Genomic DNA, 25,103 nt, shown 5'->3' on the forward strand with positions numbered 1-25,103 from the left:
GACTCTGAAGTTTGGGGCCCGTGGAGTTTGGGGCGAAGCGAGAGACGGAGACGGCGCGGGGAGGGTGTCGGCGGTGTCGGGGAAGCAGCGACACGGGGCACAGCGGAGGCGAGAGACGGCGGCGAGCGGCAGAGAGACAACGCGAGCGAGAGTTACATGTTAAGGGAGCAGAGCGCGTGGGACACACACAGAGGGCGGAGATACGGGAGGGAAAGAACAACAGAGAAGGGGCAGAGGGAGGGAGGGAGACAAAGTGATCAAGGGACGCGAGTGTGAACTGCAGGGAACAGATCGACACGGGGATGGATGCGGAAGAGGCCCCGGTGTTCGCGGAGCTCACACCTGTGCGACCCGGCGAGGTGAGGAGGAGGAGGAGGACACGGGACCGCGTCTCCCTCGCACATCGCGCTCTTCTCTGTCCGGTGTCCGCGGCTTGTGTTTTCATCATCACATTTCTTGTCGCTTTGACCCCTTTACGCCCGGTGTCGCTTCTGCTCAAGGCATTGTATCGTCACCTCCTCCCCAGTGCCCATGGCTCTGTCTCGCCTCTCATTGTGCAAGGCCTCTTCATCTCTCCACGGGGCCCCCCGTCCTCGTCTACATCTGCGTGGGCATGTCTACTCGTGTCTCCATTGTCCAAGTCTCGCATCCCATGTCTGGCGAATTCTCGACTCTCGCGTCTCCTGCTTGGCAAGCTCTTGCCTGGCGAGTCGGTGTTTGGTTTCGTGTAACACACAACACCCTCAAGTGCAACTTTCTCTACGATATTTAAAGTAGGACTCGTACAGCCCTTTAGTCAATCCACTGCTGCCCTGCCCGCTCGGCGTGGGTAGTGAGGGTTAATTGACTTCACTGCACTGCTCGGTGCGGGCTGGTGAAGGAGAGGAACATCGAAGTGCTGTCCAACTATTTACTTTTCTGCACCGCCCTCTGATGCCCAAGCACGCAGCCTGCCAGCAGCCCAAGCACTATCCAGGCTCTTGTAACTTGCCATAAGTGACGAGATTGAGTGCATTCAGGTGATTTGGCCATAGGCTTAAATTAGAAAACAGTGGAAAAAGTCACCCCTATGTATTTTTCTCCGGCTGGCCACATGTCTCGCCTTTTTAATATCTTGTCCGTGGCCAGACCTCATCTGTCTCGTCGCCAAGGCTGGAGGCTGGTGCGTCTTGTGGCTGCTTAGCCAAGTCTCGTTTCTCTCTGCCCATGTTTCAAGTCCTTACCTCCTGTCTCATCTCTGCGCTCAGGTCTAACACATTTTCCTTTCGTGGCCAGGTCTAGATGAGAACTTTGCTTGAACTATGATGACCCGAGCGAGGTGTGGTTTGTTGGGTTTCCTGGCCACTGAGTGAGCATAATGGACGGCTTGAAATTTTTGAGAAATGGGGCCGTTTGGTGGTGGCCCAGGGTGGCTTTATGGCAGCATCTCGGTGCACTTCTCACCCTGGTCACCCACGCAAGGAATGGTTTGTCAAGGTGAAGCTGTGAACGTGAATCTGCAAGATTAATTCCCCACATGGGCGCATTGGACATTTGAATGATGGAAGTGACATCCCTTGCGAGCACTGAATGGGGTTGGTGCCATGGAATAGCCTCAAATAATGTGTTGTTATATACTTCATAAATATGCCACAAGTCAACATCCATCACGGTAGACAAGGAATGCAGTACATTTTACGAAGTGCTGTATAAATATAGTCACAGAAGAGTCATGAAAAAAGTGTTAAGCTTGTTTTACTTGTGAAATTTGTCTTGGAGGATTTTTATTTAGAAATATCCGAACGCGCGTTTAGGGTCATAATATCTAGGTGTGACGTGTGTGCGTGCGGCAACATGACAACTGCAAACAGGTTTCCCACCGCTCGCCTCGCAAGTGAAGAATAATTGTAAAACATGTACAAACTGTGAGACTACTTGTTTCTGACTTTCAACACTGAAAACATTAAAAAGTATTTAAAAGGCATGACATTTTTACATCAAAACGTGCATCTTTGCGCGTACATTCTTCTACAGAAACCTAGTTTGCGATCAAGCTCAGCCTCGCGTTCCCACGCTGGTCATGCGCATCCTCTGCAGTGGATTGAGCCGAGCTCTTTAAGTCCGTTTTTTAAAACAAAAGAACATTTTGGAACATGCGTGTGTAAAGCGGTTTCAGGAAATGTTGTGAGAAGAACCACTTAGGAGCTGGTTGACTTGTGTTTGTTATTATTATGCGTGTTTACCCTGAAAAGCCTCGCTGAATGTCGAGACTTTTCCAGGAGGGTCCAGCAAGGTTGTCGCCGTAGGAGGTGATGTTTCTGTGTGAATCCCAATTGAGTAATTTTCAGGTACATTTTCAGTATTCGGATGTTTAACCAATAACAGTTACATTGGATGTTTTTTTTCCCAATGTGGGTCTTTGGATATTACCTAGACGCAGATATAGTGACAGCCTTGCTGCCCATGTGTATCTCCATGTGTATCAGTTGTTTACTGATGTGTCTGTGTGTATATTTGCTTTCGCATCTATGTATGCGCATACGTACATAGCCAACCGTGCTAATTGGAGGTGCGGGGGAAGGACAACAAACTAAACACAAAAAAGCAGTTCTATAATGCAATTTATTTAGCCAAAACATGTGTACTAAATATCAAGACTCTTCTAATGTGGGGCCCTGCACTGGGCCATTCACTTAATTCACTTAGGAGTTTCGATTTAAAGCTTTCGTGACTGCAGGGATTCATCTTCTTGGTTCTTTCGGTAAAGTCACGTAGAAGGGAAGTAATAAAATAATAAAAATAAAACATAATAAAATAATTCTCAGGACGTTTCGGCCACAACGCAAGCAGCCGTCCTCAGGTGAAGAATGAAACACCACCAAGCTTGGAGCGTATATTTAAGCTGGGTTGGAGGGGGGGAGGTGGGAAGAAGAGCGCCTTGACAAAATAATTTGCATATCAAGAGGAATTTGGCATATGGAAAATGCGTAGGAGGTGGGCGGGGGGTTTCAAATTGATATTATGCCCGTGCACTTAGGAGTGTTTGGCAAGTGGGAGGAAACCAAAGATTTCCTGGACAAAATACAACACGTACAAGGGGGTAATGCATACATATATCCACAGATAGAATCAATAATCCATTGCTGTACTATCTTATGTAATAAGTATAACTTTTTGGGCAAGTCCTCTTGGGGCTGTAAACAGAAGGTGATCACTGCCTCAATTTTGCTTTTGAGCATGAAATCACTCAACTATCTTCTGTCATGACACTTGTACAAGTTTGCAACACTTAGTGTTCCCATGTAGTGTATACTCCCTTGTAAGTATCAACCATGCTTTACCATACTGATCTTCTGATATCTGACTAGATCAGTGCACATGCAGGATGCAGTTGTATAAATGTCTATTGCCTTGCCTTGTGCCAAAGTAGCCATGCAAGTCTGCATGCGTGTCCGCTGTGTTTGCGTAGCGGGCCGATATGTACGTGTACCTGCCCGTGGATGTCCTGGTGATGGATGCGGGATCCAACTCGCCGATGATAATGATGGACCCGGGTTCCACCGGTGCCCAGCGACACATAGAGGCAGCGCCCAGCCTGCTGAGCCGACTGCTGCCACCGCCGCCGCCACCACCGCAGCCCGGGAGGGACTCGCTCATGGCGGCACCGCTCAGCACCATCAGCGACTTAACGGCCGAAGTGCTGGGCCTCGTTTCGCTGGGAGGGACCTACGGCTCGCCTAGCCTGCAGGCCCAGCGCGACGCGGTGCCGGCGGTGCGGCCTGCGAGGAGGGGCCGGGGCCGAGGTCGTGGTCGTGGACGTGGGAGAGGCCGGTGGGTCGATTTTCCTGCAGTTTTTGCTGCCTGTGATTGGTCGCAAGGCGGCCTGTGCCGTTAATGAATTTGCAGTGGCTGAAGCGGCACAATACGCTGACATTTGGGAACAGCAGGGCCTCCCAGGCTTGAATAACTCTTGTGGATATGACTGTTGATGTCCAATTAATTACCAACAAAGAAATGCAATTTATAATTGACATAGGTCACACAGAGTTCACCAACACTGGGAACAAATTCAAGTGCATAAAATACTACCACCTGTTCTGACAACTGTTGAACGATAATCATGCCCTTTATTTATCCAGGGAAGCCTCAGCATCTTACGATTGTTTTTCAGGAGGGGTCCTCTCTTTGGGATGTTCCATTCGTGAGTTTTTAGCTTAAATGGGGAGGAAACCAATTCACCCGGAGAAATCTTATGCACAAGAGTGGATGACACTGAAAGGTCCTTACAGACATTACAATTTACAACGAGACATAATCCAGCAAGTGAACCAAATCTATCCCTACACCACAGTACTCCCATCCACTGGCAAGTCGCAGCCCTCATCGCAGTACACCGACAACACCGGCTACGCACCTGTCCCAGTACTTGCCAGCCTTTACGCTCCTTAACATGAGACGTCTGATGAGATCAGACACATTCAGAGTCATTTGGTGATAGGTTGGATGTTGCTCTCATGTAAGAGCGATGCCAAGGAAAATGATTCCATCTTTGTAAAAATACTTTGAATGAAAACACACTTTGATAAAGGGCTGGCCTTGTTAAAATTCAATAGCATCACCATAGGCTAGATTTGTGAACGTTAAATGTCATGGTTCTTGAACTATATTTTCGAGTGGGGCACTTTCTAAAAATGTAACGTTTGCTGATGGACAGCATGACAAAATGTCACGTGTACAGATGTTATGACTTCATATGTGACGTGATAACATTTGTGAACGTCACGACTAATCTGCACCACTTGTCTTCAGGTTTGTCATCTCTTGCGTGTATCTCATTTTCGTCTCACGAATCTCTATCTTTCAGCGAGCCATATATCCCATCACCCTACTACGAGGGCCGTCACGGGGCAAACAGCCTGCGGGCCAGTTGACATTCTGTTCTCTTTGATACGGCGAGGCCGAACTTGATGACATTTTAACTTTTAAAGGGCTAGGCTTGCCAATGTGCATTTAAATTCTGGTTATCATGGTGCCAAATAGCCTCATGTTCCCATACCGTGAGGTCTGCACAGGGGACTCGTGCCAGCTCACGTGCAGCTCTGTGGCTCTTGTGCACTATTGGACTGTAACCTTTACAGAGTTCGGTGTGTTCAACGGCTAAACACAAAAAAAAACACATCGGGACAATATTTACGTGAGCAACGGACCCCAACTGGCGCGCGCGAGTGGCGGGGCAGACGGCGACATTGTGCCGTTTTGTTCGGGACGCAGATGGACCGAGGCGGCCGCCTACCTCCCCCCGTCGCCCCCCAGCTCTGAGCGCGGCAGCCCCGACGTCCCGCCCGCGGCGGCGGCGGCAGCGACGTCGTCGCGCATCGCCACGGCGACCGCGGCGGGGGTGGGCGGCTCCCTGGAGGCGGGGCCGAGCGCCGAGGAGACTTTGAAACTGGAGGAGGGGAAGCGCGTGCACACGTGTCCGCACGAGGGTGAGCGCTGCAAAGTCACTTTCGTAGTCGTCATCAGCGGCCGTGATCAATCCACTGCTGGATGAGGGACCCTCCCAAGCCATCGCCACCTCTCCGCAGTTCGACGATGTAATAATCCCATGCCTGTCAACCCATAGTACGGATTACCCCGGATTATATTGTCCAGGGAAATTTAGTTTGCAGGTCCATACGACGCACAGCCGTTTAAATACGGGCAAAACATTTTTTTGTTATTGTGTGTCTCTTGTGATGGGACTTTGTAAGGTGAACGTTGAGATTTATAAGGGCACGGGGTGACCAATAAGGTCTGAATTGGTCTGTAATAAGGTAGCCACTGATAAGGGGTTGACCGGGCTGTAATCCACCTGTTGCTCCATCTCCAAGGGGGACAACCTCCGGGGAGTGTTCTATCCTTTGGCTGCCTCCATTGTTATTCCCCACCCGTCAGCCACCATCCCATCCAGCGACGTCTCCTGCCCACTTTTATTCACGGTCAATAAAATGTCTTTTCACCTGCATATGTTCGCACTTTTCATCGGTCATTGTAAGAAGTGTTCATTGTGAATGTTGTGGCTTTTTAATGAGGCCAATGACCGTTGTGCCGCTTTGCAGGTTGCAATAAAGCGTACACCAAGAGTTCGCACCTGAAGGCACACGTGCGCAGCCACACAGGTACTGCACGCACTCTCACACGCACACACTCTCACTCGCACGCACGCTCACTCGCACGCACGCTCACTCGCACGCTCACTCGCATGCTCACTCGCACGCTCACTCGCACGCACGCTTACTCGCACGCACGCTCACTCGCATGCTCTGTGGATGAAAAAAATCTATATCGTATTCGTACTTTTCGACAACGGTACAAAGACCAAGTGTACGGATAGTGGCAAATCTAAGCGCGTAAACTTACTCTGCTGGATTCCACGGTTGTGATCTAGAAAAATAAAGCAAAGCTCGCGATGGTTAGGGGCGCAGAGGGGAGGACAGAAGACGGCAGAAGGAGAGGAACGGGAAAAGGATACAAGCTGAAATTGCGCAATGGGGACGAGGATTAGATCAGAGACAGATGAACAACGTTTGTTAAACAATTGCGTTGTCAGTCTCCTGATTCTTAAAATGTTCACATATCATCATGTAGCTCGTTTCTTTCAAGCAATTGTTTTGTTATATTCAACACTAAACTCGCATTCTGATGTATTTATTTCTTAATGTCCTGATATCTGTTGAATACAGCAGCAGCGACAATTATCTGAACCAGACCTGGGTCTCCCCTAGGTCGACTCAGCCTCAAATGAGTACCTGGTACTATGTGTTAACATCACCACAAGGGAGATAATGGCTTCTGGGCATGGTATGGGCCACCCACCCCCTCGTGTGCAGTGCCTTTATAGGCGCTTGTTAATAGCACCCAGCAAGTTTATTAAAGGCTAATATATTGGGGATATTTGTCTTTGGTGCATGGCACGGTGGTACTTTGAAGCCTATATACATGGGATACCTGTTGTGTGTGTGTGTGTGAAGGGGACAGACCGTACGCGTGCGCGTGGACGGGCTGCTCATGGAGATTTTCCCGTTCCGACGAGCTGACTCGGCACGCACGCAAGCACACGGGCGCGCGCCCCTTCTCCTGTCGCGCGTGCGCCCGCACGTTTGCGCGCTCCGACCACTTGGCGCTGCACGCGAAGCGCCACCTCACCTAAGAAGCGGCCTGCACGCGCCCCCCCTTACCCATGCCGGGCAGTGCCCCATCGCTCCTTGTACATATACACACGGCATTTTCTCAGCGGCCATGAACGGCGCGTCTACTGTCACTGTACCTCCTCCTCCGCGGCGTCGTGCTGCCTGTGTGCGTGCGTCGGTGTGTGCGTGTGCGCGCACGCACGAATGCTCGAGTATGTAAACGCGTATGCACTGGATAATCTCATGCTCAGAAACGTAAAAGTCTGCACGGGCTCAGAAGCGAGTTCTCTCTTTTTTTTCCAGATGGAGTTTAAATGTGGGGTGCTCTTGCGTCAGGGTTGACGTTTCAATGCATGTTGTGGACTTTAACTTTTTTTTTTACTCGCTGATAAAAACCTAGCCAATGTATACACTATCCCCTAGGCTTAAATAAAACCCTTAACCGTTAAACCTCAACACTAACCCTTAAGCTTGTTACATTCCCAATGACAAACCTGTAACACTAATGCCGACTTAACACTAAATCGTCACCTTTGAGATATTTTATCCCTTGATTCTTACATACTCTAATCATGCTGAAACCTTAGCCCTCAGGGAACATGCACACTGGTACATGATTGGGACACAATGACTCGTGATATAACTGTACTCATTTGCAAACATGTTAAATGCAAATCAGGGATTAGTAAAACAAAAGTTTGCGTTTTGATCATCGATATTATTTCTCAGTCCCAGAAAGTGAGAATTTATTAATTGACAGACGTTCCAACATTTCATCCAACATTGCAGCAAGCAACGTTCCCAGCCTATTGGATGGTGTCAACGGAATTTAAAGGGTCTCCCTCGTTCGAGTCATCCAAGTGGACGAGCAGCCCATCCCAGTAAATATGCAGTGCTGGGCCAACGTTAGCATTTGGTTCGAACCGTTTGATAAACATTGGCCCCAACGTTCCACATTTACTGGGATGACGTCTCGGAACATCTAGCCCTGGTGGTTCCAAACCTTCCTAGATGTGTCGACCACTCTCAACTCTCATCTAATGTTCGCTGTCCACTACCATAAAGAAGTACATGTTTGGAAAAAAAAAAGATTGCATCTGCAACAGCTCCGCAGACCACTTGTGATGGTTCACGGGTTTAGAATCGCTGTTCTAGTCTCCACCATTATTAAACGTTAGCCTGCGGGTTAAACCTGGGGTCAAGGAAGCTGCATCCATGAAGTGTGGTTAAGGTTCTGTTTGCACGCATTTGTTAACACATTTTGCACGTTGCGGGTGGTGGGAGGAAACTAGTGGCCGCCCTGGTTAACACTGGTGGTGTGGTATACATTTAAAGTACGTGCCGTCTGCGTCTCAGTGGATGCTAGAGATCCCGTGACATAAAATCACATTTTCCAATTTTAAAAAAATTACCCATAATTTACTCAATTGGAATCTACAGAGCGACCGTTGCCTATGACTGCAAAAAAAAACTTGTCAGAACCCTCCTGAAAAAGTCATGTGACTCGCTGGGGATTTCTGGGTAAACACACGTGTAATAACAAGAGTTAACGGTCAACGCAGGTTTGCGAATGCATTGCAATGGGTTAATGGTGTTTGTGTTTCTGAATGTCTTTCATTATTTGTAATTCGATATAGTCTCCAGGCTTTTTTATTTGTCATATACATTTTTTATTTCAGGTTGCGTTACTTTTTGGTCTAAAACTGGGTTTCTGTCGAATAGAGAATTTTCAATTTTGAAGTATCTCCTGTCCATTATTTGCTGTGCACAGAACATGGGTATGTTTGCTGATCGAGGGTCAAAGGTGGGAGCTGCTTTCACAATGCGCGATACGTTTATCACTTTTAAGATTAGAACAACACCTCTGGCATGCCCTGCATGCTTGGAGCCCACGGAAGTTTCACACAACTCGGGTGAGTTCGAGTGGCAGAAATAATTGGGGAATATGGGTGCCCTGAAGGCAACAACCGGAAGATACAATCCAAACTTAGGACTTCATGGGTTACACGGAACAACGGACGAAAGCAAATGATGTATAAGGGCGATTTGTTAATGTGGACCTAGAATGAAATGATGCTCGGGGTTTAACGTTCACGCATGGCTGTGTATTGCCTTCGGGAGATCCACACAAGTTACAGTTTAAGGATTTAACAACCTTCGTAGCGTTGTCATCGGTCTAAGTATAACCGCAAAGCCGGGCTGGGCAAGTCCGCTTGTGGGGTGGCCGGCGATCCATTCTCTCCTCCGCAGCGAGGCCGGAGGCTCGCTCTCACTGGTCTCGGGTTGAGCCGTCACAAACGGCTCTGGCAAATGCGGTGCGTACAAGACTTACATAATTACATTTGATAACGTCCATCCGTTTTTTATACATGTTTTGTCCGTGTTTTTAAACACGGGGATTTGAAAAAAAGGTTTGTAGTATACACTAGTGTAAACGCCTATTTTTGAATAATGTTAAATACACTGTGTAAACACTACTTTCAGCACTGGACTGGTGTGAGCCTGCAGTGGTGATAATTCCAATTACAGAAGAAATTAAGAGACATTTAGACTGTTAAGTAGTCTTGGGCGGGATAAGTAGCTCGGAGGGAAAACAGCCGGTGGTTTAGACTAATGGCAGAATGACAGCCAATGTATGGAAATCCAGAGAGAATGTACACTGCGGAGATGGAGCTGTGAGTTCGGCTCGTGCGGGTGCATTGTTAGATCGCAGGACCGTGGGATATCTTCATTCAGCACGATATTGGCCATGGCTCTCAATTGGGATTACACCGCAGGCATTGCCCCCGACTGGCAAACGAAGGCCGATTTCAGGCTGGGTGGTGCGTCAGCTTGTGCCCACGGGGCCCGCTGCCAGTGCGCCTACCCTTTGGAATGTTTGACGTGAGATGCGATGTACAGCGCTCTGAGACGCCGTTCGGCTGGTGGTGGGGTCTGCCAATCAACGACATTCTTAACTATGAACTAAACTTTTTATTTCACCAGGTACAGCCCACGGAGCTGTATTGCTCTTTTTCAGAAGTTACCTGGTCACACATGGTAGCTCAAAGAAGTGGCTTATCACGTGGAAATTTATAGCAGCAAACAATACTTTAATCGCATGTTTCTAAACATTGAGGGAAAAACCGAGGACCCGGAGAAAAATCCTGGCGAGAGACATACAATATACAGGCATCTTCAGGGTCGGGATCGAACTCACGTCCATCTGGCATAGGCGATGTAGTTAACATCTCGCCACCGCGGTGTCCCTAATTGCGACGAACAAATTCAATGTTTTCGTCCCAATTAGTGCAGCATCACCAAGTGGCCAGGGCTGTTGCAGCATGGGGGGGGGAGGGGTGGGGGGACTTGGGGCTGTTGGCTGCCCGACCCTATGTTTTGGCAGGTGGTGCAGGCCTAACGCTGCGCCAATGGCTTTTAATCGCCTGCAAATGGTTCCTGGCCGAGGAGGGCTGCTAATATAGCACAGTCGATCCTGGCTGCGACTTCGACCCAACATTTGATCAAGATTCCTCAGTGCCACATAATTACTACAGCATTTATCTTGTGTGTGTTACCCCTTCACTGGTGACTCATTATCCTTGGGAACTATTGGGTCTGGGAACATCATTATTAGCGGCTCTATATTTTTGATTATCAGCGAATAACTGAAAATTCCCTGTGGATAAGTGGAATCAACTATCGGACTAATAGTGTAATGGATGTTTGTAAGGTTCCTACGAGTTATGTGTTTCCTGGCTCGTACAAGAGGTACATCGTGTACTTGCACGCATTCCCAAGGAGCCCACAGTGACACGCACACAAACCTGCATGTGTTTGCTGCAAACCAGTTCAGCAGGTGTAATTATCTTGATTGTAATTTTATATACACAGAAAAACACCACACTTAAGTGTATTTATTCGATCACGCAAGACCCTTTCATACATACTTCAAGGGACGGCAGGATTAAAAGGAAAACATGTACAGTTTAATACAAGAAGCTTCGTTTCGATTTAAAGCTTTCGTGACTGCAGGGATTCATCATCTTGGTTCTTTCGGTAAAGTCACGTAGAAGGGAAATAATAAAATAATAAAAATAAAACATAATAAAAAAAATTTATTTTATTATGTTTATTTTTATTATTTTATTACTTCCCTTCTACGTGACTTTACCGAAAGAACCAAGATGAAGAAGCTTCGTGTTTTCATAGGGCATATGGCGCTGTAAATAAACTTGTAGGAATAATTGTAATAACACAATATGTTTCTGCACTTAGAATCGTGCAAATTAAAGCTACAACTGACAATTCACGGGGATTTCCAGCCACAGCAGGGGTCTTATTATTTGTATAGTCATCACATCCACTGACCTCATCTTGATGGCGACGTCACGCGATGATGTTCATCACTGAAATCCCACCACAGTGCCCCTCTTGATGATTGGAGCATTCGAGCATTAGGCTCCAATGGAGTATTAGGCTCCAATGGAGTATTAGACTCCAATCATCACCATCAGCCATGTTCAATCCACTTCTGGATGAAGGCCTCCTCAAGCCTCTGCCAACTCCCATGGTCTTGCCATTGCAACAATCCATCTAAAATCTGTCCACGAACTGATTTGATGGCTCCGTCTCATTGGTGGACGATATCTTGGACACGTTCCATTCTTTGGCTGCCACTCTAATCGTGGTTAGCCATCGTCACCCCATCTAACGAAGTGTCCTGCCCAAGTCCACTTGTAGAGATGATTGATACCACTAATCTGTACATCTATATAATCCATCGTATTCCTCTGTCTCAATTATGTTTCTCAATTCCAAACATCTGTCTCTCCATGCGTCTTTGCACAATTTTCAGGTCTGCTTTTATTTTTTTCTGTAATGACCGTGTTTTGTCACTATGTTATATCGAGGTAGGGGTAACAGTGATTGAAAACTTTCCGCACATTGCTATGATATTTTTCATTGTTAAGTTCGAATGCACTCCAACCCGCTCACGTCCACCTCTTTGTTCTATAGTTTTTTTTTATCTTCGTCCGCTGTTATAGGCGCACCACACACGCTGCTGCGTTTAAAGGCCCAATACCTGTTACAAAACACAAGGAGGGGCTCTCTCACACCTTGGGCAATGGTGCTACACACAAATACTTTATCCTGCTGTATAACACATTTGTCAATAGCACCGTGGCCTCAAAAGAAAAACATAACAGGCGACGTTCCAGGTAATATCCCTTCATAGCACAAATAATATTCCATGGTTCTTTCGGTAAAGTCACGTTGTTAGAATTTTTTTTTATAAAATAATAAACATAAAAATGAAAATAAAGTGACAAAAAATAAGAAAAATATCACGACGTTTCGATCGCAACACAAGCAATCGTCATCAGAAAAGCTGTTGAGGCAGGCTGTTTTTATTATTTTATTGTTATTCTTTTTTCTATCTACGTGACTTTACCAAAAAAAACATAGAATATTAATTCCTGCAGTCACGAAAATTTTAAGTAAAAATTTCTAGCACAAATAATGCTACGACATTTGTTACGAGAGAAAAAAAGTGCATGGATTATAGATCAATCACTGATTCAAGACATACTTCTGACTTAAGAAAAGTGAGCCATGGTCAGGACACGTTATGGCTGGAAGGGATGATGTCCGACGGTTCACACGAACGACAGAGTGGCAGCCGAGGGAGGGATGAATTCAGCTCGTGTGCAGGTGCTCGATGCATGATCAGATCGCAGTATCGCTTAAAAGGAGAAGCCTTCATTCAGAATCAAGGCTCTGCATTGGGATCACCCATAGACGAATGCCTGCGTTGCAGGCCACATGCTGAGTCACCTCGACAGTGACGGCTCCGGCTGTGAGTGCCCTTTCAAATGTTTGAGATTAACTGTGATTTAAAGCGCTCTGATACGACCCGACGCACCTATTGTTACAGAGTTGTAGACAGTGATTAAAAATACACGATTCTGGAATTTGCCATTCAAACACGCGATATTTGAAATGTGACGGTGTGTTGTATCTGGCGCTTCATCTATACGTTGATAAACATCAGTGACTCATTCATCACCAGTGCTAGATAGGACTGCTGCTGCCACACCCAACCCCACACTTTTAAGTCTCTGCCTGAACCCCAATATCATAACAACGCTGCTTGGTGGGACTCTATACCACAAGTTATGCCGGATTCTCCCAATTGTAAGACGCGCTATTTCTCATTGTATTTCAAATCAAAAGTTGGGGGTGCGTCTTATAATCCGGTAGGTGTGCGTGGCCAGATCAGTATTCAACGAGATTGGGTGCGTATTATTATGTGTGTGTCAGAGCTAAGATGTGTCCAATTGAGTATAACTTCATAGAAACCGAACACACGTTTGAGGTGCGTCTTATATATATTTTTCGGAGAGTCTAATTATAATTAATCCGGTATTTGGGCGCTCTTTCAATGTAAATCTCGTCCCGTCGCCCACGTGGATGAAATCAGTGAGGACACGCGGTGACGTCACAATTCCGGAACATTCCCGTCGCCGCGTGAAACTCTAAAAGTGCCGCGTCACGTCTCGTGACGTCACCCCCCGCAGCTTCTCGACCGGCTCGTAACGCCGCGTGTCACGATTTCTCAATTCAATAAAAATTTAAAATGATAATTATTTATTATAAGATAAATTCGAGTAAAATATAGATGTTCACGGTTTCGCCTCGCTATAGTGCCTCTGCCGTGTACATGTTTAATATCGTATTGAATATTTACACGATTTCAGCAGCTTTGATTCAGTCGAAGTTCCGTCACCGCCAGATGTTCATAGGCAAGGACCTTCTGTGGGTCCACAGTTCGATGCAGAGCGATGCAATGCACAACACGGAATAATCATTCGCGTCGTTGTGTGGAATATAAATAAGAGTAAATCCACAACATTTACAATCGGAGCGCTGTGGATGAACTCTCCAAACACACCGCTGGTGCAGGTTCTGTTTACGTGACACAACCTTCCTAATTGTCTGTGTCGGGTGGTGGCGGGTTTAACGATGCATTTATATTTAAGCGACCTAACCCAACAAAAACAATCTCGATCATGGATTCATATCGATCGCGAAAGCCTCCGACGCCGTTATACGGGGCAGTGATTAGAATTGTGTAATCGATGAGTCACGATAGGCTACGTCACGTCCGGCCCCCCCCCCACCGCTTCGCCCCCGCCGCTATAAAGTGAAGCGGCTGGCGTCGTGAAGCCATCGTCGGTGGTTTTGTTTGTAGCGCTCGGACGTCGACGGGCACGACGGAGAGGCGCCATGGAGCTGCCCGACCTGGGGAAGCACTGCATGGAAGCGGCCTGCAAGCGTCTCGGTGAGCGGGGCGCGGCGGCGGTGGCCCGCGGTGGGCCCGCAGTGGCCTGCGGTGCGCCCGAGGTGGGCCCGCGGTGGGCGAAGCTTTTGTCGGCGGGACCCGCTAGGCGAGACCGAGGCTCGGGCCTAGAGTGACGGGGCATTGTTTGGGCAAATTAGAACTCCCCGAGTGGAGGTTGTTATCCCATACAGTTCACGTTAAAAGGAAAAACAATTTAATTTCGATAGCTTTTGTGAAACCAGCTGTCGCGTCATAAAAGATGGGTTGGGGGTCTGGGGACCGAGCGGATGTGTGTTTTTTTTGTAAGAGAGGGAGGAGAGGACACGGGGAGGATTGTCTCTGTGACACACCAGGACGAGAGGGGGGAGAGGACACGGGGAGGATTGTCTCTGTGAGACACCAGGACGAGAGGGAGGAGAGGGCACGGGGAGGATTGTCTCTATGTACACACCAGGACGAGAGGGAGGAGAGGACACGGGAAGGATTGTCTCTATGTACACACCAGGACGAGAGGGCGGAGAGGACACGGGGAGGATTGTCTCTGTGAGACACCAGGACGAGAGGGGGGAGAGGACACGGGAAGGATTGTCTCTATGTACACACCAGGACGAGAGGGAGGAGAGGACACGGGGAGGATTGTCTCTGTGAGACACCAGGCGAAGAGGGGGGAGAGGACACGGGGAGGATTGTCTCTATGTACACACCAGGACGAGAGGGAGGAGAGGACACGGGGAGGATTGTCTCTGTGAGACACCAGGACGAGAGGGGGGAGAGGACACGGGGAGGATTGTCTCTGTGAGACACCAGGACGAGAGGGGGGAGAGGACACGGGAAGGATTGTCTCTGTGTACACACCAGGACGAGAGGGAGGAGAGGACACGGGGACGATTGTCTCTGTGAGACACCAGGACGAGAGGGGGGAGAGGACACGGGGAGGATTGTCTCTGTGTGACACACCAGGACGAGAGGGAGGAGAGGACACGGGGAGGATTGTCTCTATGTACACACCAGGCGACGAGGGGGGAGAGGACACGGGAGGATTGTCTCTATGTACACACCAGGACGAGAGGGGGGGGGGGGAGAGGACACGGGAAGGATTGTCTCTGTGAGACACCAGGACGAGAGGGGGGAGAGGACACGGGAAGGATTGTCTCTGTGACACACCAGGACGAGAGGGGAGAGGACACGGGGAGGATTGTCTCTATGTACACACCAGGACGAGAGGGAGGAGAGGACACGGGGAGGATTGTCTCTGTGACACACCAGGACGAGAGGGGGGAGAGGACACGGGGAGGATTGTCTCTGTGAGACACCAGGACGAGAGGGGGGAGAGGACACGGGGAGGATTGTCTCTGTGAGACACCAGGACGAGAGGGGGGAGAGGACACGGGAAGGATTGTCTCTATGTACACACCAGGACGAGAGGGAGGAGAGGGCACGGGGAGGATTGTCTCTGTGAGACACCAGGACGAGAGGGGGGAGAGGACACGGGAAGGATTGTCTCTATGTACACACCAGGACGAGAGGGAGGAGAGGACACGGGGAGGATTGTCTCTATGTACACACCAGGACGAGAGGGAGGAGAGGACACGGGGAGGATTGTCTCTGTGAGACACCAGGACGAGAGGGGGGAGAGGACACGGGGAGGATTGTCTCTGTGAGACACCAGGACGAGAGGGGGGAGAGGACACGGGAAGGATTGTCTCTGTGTACACACCAGGACGAGAGGGAGGAGAGGACACGGGGAGGATTGTCTCTGTGAGACACCAGGACGAGAGGGGGGAGAGGACACGGGGAGGATTGTCTCTGTGAGACACCAGGACGAGAGGGGGGAGAGGACACGGGAAGGATTGTCTCTGTGTACACACCAGGACGAGAGGGAGGAGAGGACACGGGGAGGATTGTCTCTGTGAGACACCAGGACGAGAGGGGGGAGAGGACACGGGGAGGATTGTCTCTGTGAGATACCAGGACGAGAGGGGGGAGAGGACACGGGGAGGATTGTCTCTGTGAGACACCAGGACGAGAGGGGGGAGAGGACACGGGAAGGATTGTCTCTGTGTACACACCAGGACGAGAGGGAGGAGAGGACACGGGGAGGATTGTCTCTGTGAGACACCAGGACGAGAGGGGGGAGAGGACACGGGGAGGATTGTCTCTGTGAGATACCAGGACGAGAGGGAGGAGAGGACACGGGGAGGATTGTCTCTATGTACACACCAGGCGACGAGGGGGGAGAGGACACGGGAGGATTGTCTCTATGTACACACCAGGACGAGAGGGGGGGGGGAGAGGACACGGGAAGGATTGTCTCTGTGAGACACCAGGACGAGAGGGGGGAGAGGACACGGGAAGGATTGTCTCTGTGACACACCAGGACGAGAGGGGAGAGGACACGGGGAGGATTGTCTCTATGTACACACCAGGACGAGAGGGAGGAGAGGACACGGGGAGGATTGTCTCTGTGACACACCAGGACGAGAGGGGGGAGAGGACACGGGGAGGATTGTCTCTGTGAGACACCAGGACGAGAGGGGGGAGAGGACACGGGGAGGATTGTCTCTGTGAGACACCAGGACGAGAGGGGGGAGAGGACACGGGAAGGATTGTCTCTATGTACACACCAGGACGAGAGGGAGGAGAGGGCACGGGGAGGATTGTCTCTGTGAGACACCAGGACGAGAGGGGGGAGAGGACACGGGAAGGATTGTCTCTATGTACACACCAGGACGAGAGGGAGGAGAGGACACGGGGAGGATTGTCTCTATGTACACACCAGGACGAGAGGGAGGAGAGGACACGGGGAGGATTGTCTCTGTGAGACACCAGGACGAGAGGGGGGAGAGGACACGGGGAGGATTGTCTCTGTGAGACACCAGGACGAGAGGGGGGAGAGGACACGGGAAGGATTGTCTCTGTGTACACACCAGGACGAGAGGGGGGAGAGGACACGGGAAGGATTGTCTCTGTGTACACACCAGGACGAGAGGGAGGAGAGGACACGGGGAGGATTGTCTCTGTGAGACACCAGGACGAGAGGGGGAGAGGACACGGGGAGGATTGTCTCTGTGAGATACCAGGACGAGAGGGGGGAGAGGACACGGGGAGGATTGTCTCTGTGAGACACCAGGACGAGAGGGGGGAGAGGACACGGGAAGGATTGTCTCTGTGTACACACCAGGACGAGAGGGAGGAGAGGACACGGGGAGGATTGTCTCTGTGAGACACCAGGACGAGAGGGGGGAGAGGACACGGGGAGGATTGTCTCTGTGAGATACCAGGACGAGAGGGGGGAGAGGACACGGGAAGGATTGTCTCTGTGACACACCAGGCGAAGAGGGGGTAGAGGACACGGGGAGGATTGTCTCTGTGACACACCAGGCGAAGAGGGGGGAGAGGACACGGGGAGGATTGTCTCTGTGACACACCAGGACGAGAGGGGGGAGAGGACACGGGGAGGATTGTCTCTGTGACACACCAGGCGAAGAGGGGGGAGAGGACATGGGGAGGATTGTCTCTGTCACACACCAGGCGAAGAGGGGGGAGAGGACACGGGGAGGATTGTCTCTATGTACACACCAGGACAAGAGGGGGGAGATGACACGGGGAGGATTGTCTCTGTGAGACACCAGGACGAGAGGGGGGAGAGGACACGGGGAGGATTGTCTCTGTGAGACACCAGGACGAGAGGGGGGAGGGGACACGAGAATGAGTGTCTGTGTGACACTCGGACGAGAGGGAGACGCTGCTCGGGGAGACACGATTAGAGACTTGTCTTAGGTACAGGTGTAATAAAAGGACTCGGACACTTCCTTCTGTCTTCGTGTCTTTTATTGGGTTCTCGTCTTCACCCACACGGCACTCTGTTATAACTCTGTATTTGTAGCCCCCGGCTATTCACTGCTATTATAGCTTCTTCTTCCCTCTGACTCTCTGCTTCATCTACTGTAACCTCCTCCCTGCAGACTCGCTGCTACCTCTATGCAGACTCCCGCTGCTACCCCTTTGTGCAGACCCTCTGGCTGCTACCGTATGCAGACCCGCTGCTGACTCTGTATGCAGCCCCGCTGCTGACTCTCTGTGCAGCCCCGCTGCTGACTGCAGCCTCCTCGCTGCTTCGGGTCGGTCACCGCTGGCCAACGGTGCCGATCCTCGCTCCCCCGTGTTCGTGGCGATCTCGCCACCCTCCGCTTCGCCCTTCGTGGCCTCTCTCTGTTCCTGGTTCCCCGTCACTCCCTATCCTCTTCCGGTTCCCCTCCTTCTATACTCAACCCCTCTCCCCCCCACGTGACCTAACTCCTCCCCTCATGACGGCACCTCCGGAGGGCCGTTTACACCCGCATTACACAGGGCAGTCAATGCCTCCGGCCAGGCCGGTCCAACTCCACCCGCTGATGTCCGTCAGGGGTTCACGAAGTCGGTCGTGCCCGTCGCTGTGGACGGGATCGCCACTGTGTGTGCGAGGTTAAAGGGGGCGGGTTGACGGAGTGATGTTTCGGGCTGACGTGGCTTATTCTTGTTCGGTTCGTTGTGTTCGCCGCACAGGGCGATCTTGTTTATGATTTTGAATGATCCTGGTCCTAACCCACTTTACCGACTGCAGTTTCGGCTGCGCTTGATTAATGTGAAAGCAATTCGATATGTGCAAATATTAACACTGACAAATAATACGCCAGCTTAGGCCTCGCAGCTGTGAAGCTGTAGATTGCGTGGCGTATATAAGTAACGTGTGTTGTCAAGTGTACGTGTGAGTGTGTGCTGAGGCTCCAGGACATTAGCACACACAGTATTGGCAATTTAAGTCGTATGAGTTGTTTCCCATTAACCACGTTGCCATTTCTGGGTCTGTCAAATGTGTTAAGTTTCGAGATTTTTTTTTTTTTCAGCAAGATTCGGTCAATCGATTCAATTTCAGTAACGCACACGGCGCTCCGAAGGGCTGCCTGCTCCGTTGTTCGCGGCCAATTGTTTGGTGCGCCTGAACAGTGTTATCGATTTGCATCTTAATGTTGTGGGGTCCCTAAAGGATACGGTGTTAACGGTGGTTCTGTGTATCCTGTTTTGTGCTGCAGACTTCCTGCCGATGCGCTGTGATGCCTGCGAGCTCATCTTCTGCAAGGACCACTTCTCCTACTCCCACCATCGCTGTGCCTCTGCTTACCGCAAGGTTAGAATCCCCAAACGGTACTTGTCCAGGCCTTGAGAATGAAGGCTATAGAACTGTCATCCACTTTGATGGTGAGACGTGGCATTTTAAGTGTGTACCCTAACATCCTGGCTTTGCTGCTGGGGAAGAAGATGACAACCTTCTCGCGGTCTTCCCTGTTACGTGTGTAAACAACGAATGTCATCAAATTGGCAAAAAAAAACCTATTCCAGCTGTTGATAAATCTCTGAAATGTATTGTAAGATGCGCGGCTAAGGTTGTGCGGAACCATGGAACACAATTGATGTCACGTGGTGATGTCGTCATCATCATGACAATGCCCAGAATTCCATATAATTAGTCTCTTGCACTATTGTTCACTAATGTTGGCTCCTCGTGATTTAGGTGGCAAGGATTAATGTGAAGTCTGAGGCCACAGATTCTTATGTGCAGGGTGCCCCACAGATAGAAAATCGGCCACTAGACCATGCTGTTGGTACATGGAGGTTTCCTCAAAACGCTGTGTGTGTGTGTGTTGTCTTGACAGGATGTACAAGTGCCTGTGTGCCCGTTGTGTAACAAACCCGTCCCGGTGGGGAGGGGAGAGACTCCCGATGTGAGGGTGGGGCAGCACATGGACCAGGAGTGCCAGTCAACGCGAACCACCAAGGTGAGCAACCATGCCATCTCCGGCTGTCTGGGGTTTGTAAACTCCTTTAATTTGGATAACCACTTATTTATACAGATGTGACTCCACGAGGCGCCAAATATTTAAATGCGAGTAATTTGCAACAAAACCGTAGATTACATCTTTTAGTTAATCGGACTTTTTAATTGACTAATCATCCCCGCTCTTTGAAGAAAGGCCACCAAATGGGTCAATGTCAGCGTTGCTTATGTTTATTTTCAGATCTACACCAACCGGTGCTCGCAAAAGGGCTGCGAACAGAAGGAGCTGGTGAAGGTGGTGTGCGACTCCTGTCAGAATAACTTCTGTCTGAAGCACCGGCACCCAGCCGACCACGAGTGCATAGCACGGCCAGGCAGGCCTATCCCGCGCTGGGTAAGCCTTGCAAATCGGTGGAGCAGGATGTTGCTGCAAAGGACTACACCTCTCCAAACAATCCACGTGAAAATATTTGCAAGTGTGATCGAGCGTGTTTTTTTTTGCATGCAGTACGGCAGCCGTTATCAGGGCCGGCTCGAGTCAACGCAAATCTGCCTCGAGCAAAGCAACTCCTACGCCAGGGAGAACGCACACCAGCCAACCCACCACACACGCCAGCCAGCCGCCCTTGCATGCCAGCCAGCCCGCCGTGCATGCTGGCATCCCAAACCGAGGCCCTGCGAGGTACGTGTACCCGTACACACGCATTGCACAGTACCAGCGACACGTACGTAGAGAGCAACACCCATCGCACAAAACCACCCACTTACTGAAGATGCCTATGTGGGTAATCTGTGTACCACAGGGACAGAGCTACACTGCCTGCTGCCACAGCACAAGCAAGCCTACAAGCTGGACTGGTGAGTACAGTAAACAATCATTCTCATCAGCCATGTTCTATCAACCGTTGCCACTCCCCGTTTCCTGTTATGCAACAATCCACCTTACACATGAGCTCGGCACTTTGTTGCATATCTGTGATGGTCATCCTCTCGGATGCTGTCTGATAAAATAAATGAGTATTGATGTGTGTACCCATGTTGTGTGGTTCTTATGTAGACCGAAGAGGAAGCCCTGCAGTTGGCTTTACAAATGTCACTGGCAGAGAATACACCAGCCCCTCCACACAGGTGAGGCGTGTTATGGTGGTTTTATTTGGCTTGTAATGTTCAGAGCATTTTAAATGTATGAAAGGCTTTTTTTATCGTACCGAAAATCAATACATTTGTCACACTGCTTTCAAATGGAAAAAATATACATATATAAAATGTGATTTTTGAGCAGTAGCCATTCATCATAACACGTATATACGTGTGCACAACTGCCAATGCAGTATAACCAAGTGATTTGTTGAATTTTCACAAACTGGCTTGCTCCCTTCGCATAATTTTATTTTCTTCCCAATTCAGCGAGGATGATGAATTGGCTCGCGCTCTGCAAGCCAGCCGCCAGCAACAGGAGCTGGAGCAGCAGCAGCGGCAACAGGTGCGACCCAACCTGCGATGGATGTGTCTTCATGTTGTGCACAACTGTTGGTCAGAAAACCGTTGCTTGGGCAAGTCACCAACTGGCAGGCTGACTAGTAGGCACGTGCCGATTGTATTAATTTGTCTTTTAAAATGGGATTTTACATCCACGTGCATCGAATAAAGTGGCACCCGAAACATTGCATGCCAAGAGGCTCGCGAAACATGGTTCAAGACAGCCCGACTCCTGATGAGTCAGTCAAAGCTGTCCCAGCATTTTCTTGGGTTGAAGCAATGCTGCTGAAATTATACACTCCCTGAAGACTGTGTGGCTGATGGGATGTGGAAAAAATACTTTACATTTATTTGGCAGGACTTGTGTGTTAAGGTGACTTTGTCTGTTTCTCTACTTTGTTAGATAAATAGTCATTGAGTCTGTTGCACAACCAGGCTGCAACACGGCAAATTTGTACCGGTGATCTGAAACGGTAATTCCACAGATTGATAATAGTAGGTGGCAGTTACGAGTGTAATGATCCACCAATTAATCAAAGAATATAATTTATTAAGCTCATGATTCAAGCGTCAAATCGCATGTATCATAATGAATGCTTTTTACATGCATGTGCGTTTTGTAAGTAATGGGTTCACGTGATCCTGCAGCCATTAGAGGTCACAACATTAACTGCAATGTCAATTCTTGAATCTAATTGTGGTCTTCAATCGTGTGGACGAGTCATTCCACCCGTAGTCGTAGCAATGATTTCACGGGGTAATAACCGATGTGGTGTGTGTGTGTGCGCGCGTGTGTTTCAGGCAGCGGGAAGATCTTCACGAGACAACAACTGTAGCCTGTGCTGATTAACGACCCCGCAGGGAGCAGCTGCTGTTGGACTGTTGAAGGATGCACATCTGGAGAGCAACTTGACTTATTTTTCATTCGATTCTTAAACCATCTCGCACAATATTGGGTGACTTGTCTAAATCTAGCATTGAGTTAGGGCAGTGCAGCGGTAATTCTCCATTACTTAAGAAGTGCGGCATGATTTATCTTTCTGTGTACTCTTCAGAGCGTTGACGTAACATTTGATAAACGCTCTTTGTAAACTGAACTGCCCCATGCCACGTTATGTGTTTTTTTTTTTTAGTAACGCGTTGCTCGAGGTTGTATCCTGAAATAGGAGGAAACCTGAGCTTCTTTGTCCAAGATTTGGGCAATGCCGATGATGGCTTATTTTGAGCTGCTGTCGCTTGTCCGAGCGTTCGGCAGCGCTCTCGTTTCCATCTCAGGGTTTGGACGGCGGCACCTCTCGTCAGCTCAGGGCTTGCTGCAGTAAATGTTGTTCCAGAAATCGAGGGGCACATCCCTGGTTACACCAATTGGACATTGTTTGTAGAGACCGACAGTGTGCGCCATCATCAGCTGGGATTTGCTAACTGCTGGATGGAAGGCCTCTCCAAGCTATTGGCGTTTCACACCGTCACGCGATACAACATCCATCGCGTGCCTGCCCACAAGCTGCTTACATTGATTTATCTCTACAAATGGAGGTTGTCCACTTGGGCACTTTTGCTCCTTCAGCCATCTTCCCGGTTCGATTTAAAGATTTCGTGACTGCAGGGATTCATATTCTTGGTTCTTTCGGTAAAGTCACATAGAAGGGAAAAAATAAAACAATAAAATTCTCACGACGTTTCGATTGCAACACAAGCAATCATCAGGTGTGAAAACCACAGCAAGAAAATGTGATGACTGCTTGTGTTGCAATCGAAACGTGAGACTTTAATTGTTTTATTATTATTTTATTATCTCTCCCGTTGTAAGTCTCAGCCTGTGGCCATCATCGTCGTTATCCCTTTATCGCCATGACGTGTCCTGCTCAAGCACGCTCACTTATTTAACGGTCAAAATTACGTCCATAACTTGTGCGTGATCTAATCCGTATCTTTCTGTTTTGCATTTTCTAAGCATGCATCTCTCTCCATGCTTCTTTGTCCACTTGTCAGCTTTTGTTCCATTGTCGTGACTAGCAGCAGATGAACTCTTGGTGTGGAACGTTTCTGGGTGCCGGCTTAAAATGAAAATGCCTGCAGTTTTCAGGTTTATATTTATAAAAAAAGATCTTTCTAAGGTAATTTACCTTTTGAGGAAATTATTTGTACCTCACAATTGGCACTTGATGCATGTTTAATTTTAATTTACCATTATTACAAACGTGCCTTTCCAATAAAGGTAAATTAAAAAGCTAAACTGCTGTGTTGCCAAGAAGTAAGCACACTTTTTGGTGTTTTTGCACAGGGTTTTTGAATGGCCACAGGTGTTTAGTATTTTTATAGGCTATTAGTAATATAGTACTGTCGTATGAACATTGGATACAACTATTCATTGTCTGAAAATTATATTGAAGACCCTGTGACATTTTGATAGAATAGTCCATTTTATGTCAGTCCTAGCCCAATCTAGAAAAATTTAATCTAATTTTAAACATTCTTGTACCTTAACTAGTGTTTTGGTCTTCATTGCAAAGTCTTTATCATGGAGACAACTCGCATATGTAATACTATTTGCAAAATTAGCTGCAGTATGTGTACAATGCAAGGGTTAGCGGCTTGTTAGCATTTGGCGTAATTAAACTGAGTTTTAGCATGGCGTAATGGTTTGGTAGCTCGTGGCATTTGCACAACACAAGAGAGCGAGTGCACGTGGCACTGAAGTTCGTTTCGGATGTGGAGCGCCTCTTGCCCTTGAACGGCCGAAGAGATGCTGTCATTGTTCTTTATTTAAAATTGTCAACTTTCCAATGCCATTAGCCGAGAACGTTTACGATCACAATCCGCACGGCAGCTGCATTCGCGATACGCAGGTGCTGCAGGTTACAATCGAAGGAAGCGCAGTGAATCAGGACCGAGCAGAGCCAGCGGCCGCGCTGAGCACTGGGGCCAGATCTGACGCGACTGTTGCTTGGCCGCACTCCACAACATTGCGGTCTTTAATCTGTGCGCTCTACCTTGTCTGCTTGAAAATAAGTCCATTATTTTGCAAGAATTAGTTTTTCTTGGTCGCTGGGTGTGGTGAATATATGATTCGGTTGTGAATAAAGTCCACGTGGTGTGAAGCAGTGGCCCCATGGTCGGCGCTCTGCGCTCGGAATCTGGTGACCCGAGTTCGATTTTCAGCCACGATCGGTGGCGAGTGATCACTAAACCGGTCTCTAGTACAGCCCTGCAACTTTCACTGACCAGCATGTTACGTTCAGATAACCTCCATGGCCGACGCTGCGTGGTGGGGGAGACCATCCAACAGTGCATTGACCAAGTGCTGCGAAATAAATCCATGATTGGCCAAGAGCTC

General features: G+C 49.0%; 2 protein-coding genes across 2 annotated transcripts; both read left to right on the plus strand.

Moving 5' to 3' along the window:
- Positions 1-8,888, plus strand: LOC133347913 (Krueppel-like factor 5). The gene is made up of 5 exons (XM_061560652.1): positions 1-359; positions 3,449-3,810; positions 5,251-5,465; positions 6,078-6,137; positions 6,990-8,888. Exons 1-5 carry the CDS (start codon positions 303-305, stop codon positions 7,166-7,168), a joined length of 873 nt encoding a protein of 290 aa, XP_061416636.1. The 5' UTR covers positions 1-302; the 3' UTR covers positions 7,169-8,888.
- Positions 8,889-14,297: 5,409 nt separating this feature from the next.
- On the plus strand, positions 14,298-23,462 carry LOC133347914 (AN1-type zinc finger protein 2A-like). The gene is given in 10 exon segments (XM_061560654.1): positions 14,298-14,472; positions 19,545-19,639; positions 20,166-20,288; positions 20,529-20,663; positions 20,665-20,681; positions 20,796-20,969; positions 21,091-21,145; positions 21,345-21,415; positions 21,695-21,770; positions 22,568-23,462. Coding segments are annotated over 10 exon segments (846 nt in total). The 5' UTR covers positions 14,298-14,417; the 3' UTR covers positions 22,613-23,462.
- The last annotated feature ends 1,641 nt before the right edge of the window (positions 23,463-25,103 follow it).

Source organism: Lethenteron reissneri, chromosome 26, assembly GCF_015708825.2.
Source record: "Lethenteron reissneri isolate LAM-NWPU_2019-01 chromosome 26, ASM1570882v1, whole genome shotgun sequence".
Taxonomy (NCBI): Eukaryota; Metazoa; Chordata; class Hyperoartia; order Petromyzontiformes; family Petromyzontidae; genus Lethenteron; species Lethenteron reissneri.

Coding starts and splice junctions, on each gene's coding strand:
- LOC133347913 (XM_061560652.1), top strand. CDS start 303: ATGGATGCGGAAGAGGCCCCGGTGTTCGCGGAGCTCACACCTGTGCGA. Junction 3,811..5,250: donor CGTGGACGTGGGAGAGGCCG/GTGGGTCGATTT, acceptor TTCGGGACGCAG/ATGGACCGAGGCGGCCGCCT. Junction 5,466..6,077: donor GCACACGTGTCCGCACGAGG/GTGAGCGCTGCA, acceptor GCCGCTTTGCAG/GTTGCAATAAAGCGTACACC.